The following is an 8,357-nucleotide window of genomic DNA, read 5'->3' as shown; positions in this document are numbered from 1 at the left end:
CACAAACACACACCAACTAGCTTTTCTGTGATGAAACTTTCTTATCACACTAAGAAAAAGTGATTTCTACAGGAAGATATTAGCAAATAGCTGAGATTATCATGCAGTTAGTCATGTCTGACAGATTTCTTCCTTGCTAATAAAAAAACTATACAGAGTATTGTATTTCAAGTCTCAGAGATTTTAAGAAAACTGCAATTTTCACTACAAAAAGACAGGTGGCGTAAGCATGCAGCATATTTTTTTTTTAAATGTATAAAGTGATTATTTTCCCTCAGGTTCTTTGAGAAAGCTCACTCGTGCTCTGGTTTGTGGGGTTTGTGGCTGGGCCCGGTGACGTCAGTGTGGCAGTGCGGAGTCAGGCGCCTGGCTCTCTATAAGCCGAGGAGCTGTCCGGGTGCTGAAACGGCCCCAGCTTCTCGCCCAGAGGACCAAGACGATCATGCTGTGGACCTTCTCTGCCATCTGAAAAACGTAAGACTGCTTTTCTCCCATTTACTGTAAAGTTTGAGATGGCGTGCTCTCCTCTTAATTCTTAGAAGAGAAGGAAAAAATATTGGCTGGCTAGCTTTTAGCTGTAGAATAACTGAATAACAACCTGCTGCTTGTCAGTCCTTATGAAGAGATGACCTGTGTATACAAGGTAAACCTGTGATTTATACTACTTGCTGTTGGATGATGTTATTAACCAGAATAGGGTTTAGATTGCCATATTGGAAGACGAGTGGAAAAGTTCAGAATTTTACTGTCAATGTTCATGTGAATGGGAAGTTAATTCTGTTACCTTGTTTTCCCCTTTAAATTAGTGGGCTTTTTTCCACCCCTCAAAAAAGCGGATACAAAGCAAAGATATAATTCATATGCTTAATATTCTTAACAATAGGCTTTCTATGAAACAAAGCTGTTAAATAGAAAGACAATCAATTTTTGAAATAGTTCCCCCCCCTTCCTTGAAAATTCCCTGGCAAAAGCACAAAATTTACCAACTATATACAATTAATATTTTAAATGGTTATAATCTGAAAAATGTTAGCACTATTATTTCCACATTTCAGTCCCCCAAGATAAGCTTAAAATTATTTTTTAATATAGACTTACTCTTATTTTGGAGGTGAAATAGTGTTATGTTGGATTATAGCTTGAATTGACTGAATTAACAGAGAAGTGACAATTTTAAGTTATTGTTGAAAATCTTCATGATAGTATGAACAGTTATTATTATTATGCTTTAAATGAAGTAGGCTGCATGATCTTTTGCTAAAAAAAATCTCAGTGGGACAAGTATGCCTTTTCTCTGTATTCTAACTAGTATGATTACTCAAATTACATTTATTTACTTGTATATGTCAGTGCATCCACCTACTGTGAATAAGAAAGACATTTTACCTTAAGTGGTTTTAAAAATAGCTGTCTGAGAAGGAACACTCTTCTAATTACTTAGGACTGGGAAAATGAAATTTGAAATAAAATCCTATGTAGGATAATGCAGCTGTTGAAATCATATTTACTTCTTAGAAGAGCTGCTACTGAGAACAAATTCCCTTGCATTTTACTCAAAGGAAACAACTGTATCATCCAAAATCAACCTGAATAAACAACCTAGGGATAGCTCTTGCTAGACTGTGAGTCAAAGTACTTAATGGTAATTCTACTCCATCTTTCTAGCAAAACCTAACTAATTCAATGGTTTAAAAATATGCACATAATACGGTAAGACAACTGCAGGATAATTTTTTTTTTAAAAACCAAACAACTTCAGTAAGGTTTTTAAGTGACTTTCTCAAATGCCAACTGTTGAAAATTTGTCCTCAAAGTTAAAACAGTGCTGAGATAATAAGAAAAATGTGTAACATCCTCAATTTATATTAAAATATTTTATACAATTTGTTATAATGATAAATTTTTAAAAGAAATTTTTTAACTATCTTTTCAAATGTTTCTAGAGTTTTTGTTTCAGTATGTTAAGCAGTTTAGTCAAGAAGAATTGTTTTAATTAATATATAAATGTTTAAGAAGTATTTAAAACAACAATCACTACTAGACTTAAAAAATGGAAAATATTGCTTAATTACTGATATAGTCTATTGAACAATGATATTTTGTACAATTCATATCCTGACTGAGAAAATTAGACCCACATAACTTACCTGTCCTAAAATCATGTTCCAATAAAGAAATCATGGACAAATTTTAGACATCTTTTATATTCATTTCATGTGCAATTATGTTTGCAAGTGTTAAGGTTTTTAGCATTAGCATTGTCAAGTGAAGAAATGAAAGATTAAATCCCTTTGATAATTCATTTCTGAGATTATAAGACCTTGGAGGAGAAAAATGAATGAAGATTTCTAAATAGGAAGAAATCAACACGTTGTCTATTTATCTAAATTGGGAATGACATAGTAGTTATTTTAAGATATCCTAAGTATGAGTCATTTCAGATTTCACAGGTCCACACCAAAATAGACAGCAACATAAGACAAGCTGAAGCTGAACACTCACGAATCCAGAAATAGACTAGTTAAGAAAACTTATGCTCTCTCTGTAGCATCTGTTATTATTTACTATACATTCTTAAAGGCTGGTGAAAAATTGAACCACAGATGCATTTTTGAAGAAAATAACAAAATAATTATTAAAAGTTTTATAGAACACAGAATTTGAAAAAGACATTTTAATTCATTATTTTATCACATTTGCATGGAAGGAGAAAAAAAAATTCCGGTTTAATTCACTAGCTGGGACTTGAGAAGATTCACGTTCTGGAGGATAGTAAAGTATACTTACCATGCCTGGTTTTGGTGCAAAATGAACGCATTGTTTCTGAAAACTTTATGTGAATGGGACTAGAAAGGTAATTCAATATTATTGACTTTAAAATGCTAGATATAAAAAAAATTTTTTTAAATGCTATATATCACTTACTTGTATAGAATCATTCCCATTGTCTGCCAATAGCAACATTTTATGGACATTTCAAGAAATAGACTATTTTTTGATAAAACAGGAAATGAATATTTATGTGTGTATATACATTTTAGGAAGGAAATCAATAAATCCTTTTGTGATTTCATTAAGAAGGCTATTCAAGATGACTAAAAGTCATCTTGGAAAGTCACTCAATTCTTTTTTAAAAGGGGAGCATTAGAAGGCAAATGATGCTTTTTAGAAGGAAAATGAAATCTGAGAGACTTCACATTAGTGAGTTAGCTATTGTTTTAGCAATAAGAATTCTATGTATGATGGATAAGGATGTTGGATGCAAGTATATATAACAATTTTGCTATTAGCCTATGGATGTACTATGGGATTAAGTGAATCTTAAGTAGGGTTGTCCTAAAATTAATGTGGAAGGAGATTGCTATGTGTTTCCCCCTCATCAGGCATAATTTGTTTTTGCTCTAGTGTCTTCTAGTTTGCTTCATTTGTATTAACTCATCTTTCTTGTGATTAAAGGAGCTATTTCAACCATGGCAGAAGCCAAGACCCACCAGCTCGGAGCAGTCCTGTCTCTTATTTCTTTACTTTTCTTCATCTCCTGTGCCAAAGCAGCTTCACTTCAGCGCAATCAGCTGCTGCCAAAGGAATTGGACCCCAGGTTGGAAAATGCCCAACGCTTCCCCAGCCCAGAAATGATCCGAGCGTTGGAGTATATAGAAAAACTCCGGCAACAAGCTCACAAAGAAGAAAGCAGCCCCGACTATAATCCCTACCAAGGTGTTTCTGTTCCTCTCCAGCAAAAAGAAAGTGGTGATGAAAGCCACTTTCCAGAAAGTTCTAGGGATTCCCTGAGTAAAGATGAGTGGATAAGAATAATAATGGAAGCCCTGAGGCAGGCTGAGGGTGAGCCGCAGACTACACCCAGAGAAAACAAGCCCTATTCTTTGAATTCAGATAAAACCTTCCCAGTGGACCTGACCGATGATTATGAAGTTCCACAGTGGCTGGAAAGGAAGCTGAAGAACATGCACTTCCCCCCTATGTATGAAGAGAATTCCAGGGACAATCCCTTTAAACGCACAAATGAGATCGTGGAGGAACAATATACCCCTCAGAGTCTGGCTACCCTGGAATCTGTCTTTCAAGAACTGGGAAAACTGACAGGTCCAAACAACCAGAAACGTGAGGGGGTTGATGAGAAGCAAAAGCTTTATGCTGATGATGAAGATGATATGTACAAGGCCAACAACATCGCCTATGAGGATGTGGTCGGAGGAGAAGATTGGAATCCAGTAGAGGAGAAAATAGAGAGTCAAACCCAGGAAGAAGTGAGAGACAGCAAAGAGAATCTAGAAAAAGATGAACAAGTCAATAATGAAATGAAGCGCTCGGGGCAGCTGGGCCTGCAGGATGAAGATCTTCGGAAAGAAACTAAAGGCCAACTCTCAGATGACATCTCCAAAGTAATTGCCTACTTGAAAAGGTTAGTGAGTGCTGCCGGAAGTGTGAGGTCACAGAGTGGGCCCAATGGAGACAGAGCCAGGCTGTTGGAGAAACCACTTGATTATCAGTCTATCTATCAGCTTATTGAAATCTCAAGGAATTTACAGATACCCCCTGAAGACTTAATTGAGATGCTCAAAACTGGGGAGAAGCCAAGTGGCCCAGCGGAGCCGGAGCAGGAGTTTGAACTTCCAGCTGACCTAGAAGACCTCGCAGAGGCTGACTTAGATCTCCCAGACCTGTTCCAAAACAAGATGCTCTCCAAGAATGGCTTCCCCAAATCTCCTGACCGGGCTGTGGCAGAGGCCCTTCCAGAAGGAGTCACTGTGGAGGACATTTTAAATCTCTTAGGAATGGAGGGAACAGCAAATCAGAAACCTCCGTATTTCCCCAGTCAGTACAGCCGAGAGAAGGTTCTGTCGAGGCTTCCCTATGGTCCTGAAAGGGCTCGAGCAAATCAGCTTCCCAAGGCAGCCTGGCTGCCAGATGTTGACAACAGACAAATGTATGAAAATCTGAATGACAAGGATCAAGAGTTGGGAGAGTATTTGGCCAGGATGCTGGTTAAGTACCCTGAGCTCATGAACTCAAACCCGATGAAGAGAGTCCCCAGTCAGGGTTCTTCGGAAGATGACCTCCAGGATGAGGAGCAAATGAGCCAGGCCATCAAAGAGCGCTTGAACCCAGGAGGTCCTCAGGAGACTGACAAGGTAGCCTTGTTAAGCAAAAGGCTCCCTGGGGGGGTCCCGAAGATGGATGACACCCCAAGCAGGCAGTATTTGGATGAAGATCTGTTAATGAAAGTGCTGGAATACCTCAACCAAGAAAAAGCAGAAAAGGGAAGGGATCATATTGGGAAGAGAGCAATGGAAAATATGTAAGCAGTTGTCATTAATTGCCCCACTTTCCCTTGTCCCATTCCAAGCAAATCCTAACTTATTTCTTTAGTGTGTTGACTTCTCTCCTGTTTACATTGTAATACCTTAAAATGTTGTACAGGCAGATGGATCCAGGCCACTGGGGAGTCTGCCTCACTTACTCTGAGCTGTTCTATTGTGTATGGATATGTGTAAATGTTATGACTTCTGGATAAAAAATTAATCATGTCCTCTATTCCCAGAAAGAAATCTATGCTAGTGTTTTAACAGTGTATGTGCTGGCTGTGGCATTGTTAATGCTCACATGTGGTAAAGAGTGTCTGATAACTCTCAAAAGTTTTTAATATTTATTGAATTATTTTGTTACTGTCTGTAGTGTTTTGTGGAGTACTGCAGCAAAAAAAGAAAAATAAAGCATTATAAAGATATAGTTTTATTTACAAGGCCTTTTCTATTGTGTGTTTTATTGTTGATTAATAAATGTTATTTCTGGATGACTTTGGACTCTTCATTGTGGAAAAGCAGAAGAGGTGGTAATGGAGCAGGCGGAATGGACTCCAAAGAGGCAATGATTGCCTTCCACAGCCCATCAGGTAAGAGGGAGTGGATTTTAGTTGTGGGATCATAATATTCTTGTAGAATGTTGTATCCTCTAGTACTACACTATTTAATATGTTTGCACTTTTATATATATATATATATATATAAAATTTATAGAATAAGCATTTTGGTGCCAAATGTATATCCTCCACCCCTTGGTTTGGAGTCCCTGGGTGGTGCAAGTGGTTAAGTACTCAACAGCTAGTTGAAAGGTTGATGGTTCAAATTTCCCCAGAGCAGCATCTGAAGGTGCATCCAGTGATTTGTTTCCAAAAGCCACAACCTTGATCCTCTTTTCTGCTCACAGGGAGTCAAACTGAGTTGAAATCAATTTGAGAAGCAAGTAACAACAGTTACTCCTTGATTTATATATAAAAGGCATTTAATTGTTCCACATTCATAACTAAAACAACAACCAAAAAAAAACACACAAAACACCACAACAAACCTGTATACAGTGCAACCAAAAATGACTGCAGACTTGGAAGCAACCTACACAATCCTGAATCTTCTGGATTTCAGAAGACAAAGAGGACAGTGGACCCCACGACTGTCTGTTAGGAAAGCCAATGGGTATAGCCACACAGGCACAGACACACTACTGACTTTACCACACTAGTGCTAGAGAGAATCCTGAGTGGGCTGTTAGTGTTGTTAGGTGCCGTCAAGTTGACCATGACTCATAGGAACCCTATGAATAACATCTCTGAACCTTGACCTATCCTGGGCCATCCTCACCACCTCGGATATACTCAAAACTACTGGTACAGTCACTATGACAACACATCTTTTTAAGGCTCTTCCTCTCCTTTGCTGGCTCTCTGCTCTTACAAGCATGATACTTCTCTCCAAGAGCCAGCCTCTCCTAACCACATGCCCGATTATGAGAAGTGACACTTCACCATTCTTGCCTCTAAGGAACACTGGGGGTTCACTTTTGTGGGTGGACTGGGCAGTGTATTAGTGTTACGAGGTGCATCATGTTACGAGTAGATAAAAACAGAATCAACACTGTCAACAAGGAACCAACAACATCAGCAGCAGCTACAGAGAATGTATTAAGTGGCATGCAATGATATTATTAACACAAGAAGAGTTATTGATAACTACTGAGGTTTTGGGAAACAAGGCTGGCAAAACATCGTCTTTCATACTTTGGATATGTTGCTAGGAGAGGCCCTTCCTTGGAAAAGGGTTAGCAGGCTTAGAAAGTAGCAAAAGAGAGGAAGACCCCTGCAATGAGAGGAATTAACAAGGTAGCTGCAGCATTGGGCTTGAGTGTGATAATCAGGGATTGTGAGGTGTGCATACAATATGACAGGATTCAGGTCTTTTGTTCATAGAGTCATTGTGAGTTGTACTTGATTCTACGACACCTAATAACAACAAGAACAAGGTCCTAAGTACTTATGGAACACCAGGCAGCACACTAGATACTAAACTCTACCTCACTGGGCCTATACCCTATTAATGTCAAGAGACCCTGGTGATGCAGTGCTTAAGCTTTGGATGTCCTACCTGACAGGTCTGTGGTTTGAACCCATCATCCACTCTTTGGGAGAAAGGTGTGTCAGTCTTCTTTGGCCAAGATTACAGCCTTGAAAATCCCATGAGAGAGTTTTACACTGTCCTCTAGGGTCACTAAGACTTAGCACCAACTCACCAGCAATGATGGAATGTATTTATATTACTCACAAAGAGCGCCTGGGGGGTTGCAAGTGGGAAGTGTGAACTATTGATTGAAGTGTTGGAGATTTGAACCCACTAAGGTATTTCAGAAGCAAGGTCTGGTGATCTGCTCACAAAATTCATAGCCTCGTTTGAAAACTCTGTGGAGCACAGTTCTACTCCAATGAGGTCTCCATGCGTTAGAATCATCTTGATGGCTCCAGCTTTTTGTGTGGTTGGCTGGCTTTGACATATTACTGTCAATCAACTCTTCTTATCCTCTTTAGACTGGACAAAACAAAACTCTGAAGGAGAAAACTTGCCCAACGTGACATGGAGTTATTATTTGCCAAAGTCTGTGTTCGTAACCCCTCTAAAGTCACACATTATTATATTTTGCCAAAGCCTGTTTTCATAGTCCCTTCCCTACACAATCTACTTAGGAAGTGCCCTTTCACCAGAGGGATCGGACACAGGGCACAACAGTGGGAGGCTCATGATGTCTTGGCATGATTCACTTCCAAGAGAAAGCAAGCAAGCGAGTGTTTGTGTGCATAGTGTGTGTGTGTGTGTGTGTGTGTGTGTGTGTGTGTGTGTGTGTGTGTGTGCATGCGAGCATGGGTCAGGGTGCTGGGGAGAAGGCCTGCACTGCAGAGGCAGTGGGAGGACGTGCATGTCTTGGGGAAAACATTGATTATAGGCTTTCCTACTTCAAACTTTGCCCAGAATCTATTCCGTCCAAAGATATAACTGCCTGGAATTCTGGAA

The 8,357-nt window shown here is 39.1% G+C and overlaps 1 protein-coding gene across 1 annotated transcript; it reads left to right on the top strand.

The window, feature by feature from the left end:
• The first annotated feature begins 3,470 nt into the window (after positions 1-3,470).
• Positions 3,471-5,324, top strand: SCG2 (secretogranin II). Its single transcript, XM_006890282.1, has one exon. It carries the CDS (start codon positions 3,471-3,473, stop codon positions 5,322-5,324), a length of 1,854 nt encoding a protein of 617 aa, XP_006890344.1.
• The last annotated feature ends 3,033 nt before the right edge of the window (positions 5,325-8,357 follow it).

Source organism: Elephantulus edwardii, unplaced genomic scaffold (assembly GCF_000299155.1).
Source record: "Elephantulus edwardii isolate Elephantulus edwardi_28Jun2011 unplaced genomic scaffold, EleEdw1.0 scaffold00087, whole genome shotgun sequence".
Classification (NCBI taxonomy): domain Eukaryota; kingdom Metazoa; phylum Chordata; class Mammalia; order Macroscelidea; family Macroscelididae; genus Elephantulus; species Elephantulus edwardii.
Note: the sequence above shows the minus strand (reverse complement) of the source record. Positions and strands in the feature narration are given on the sequence as shown.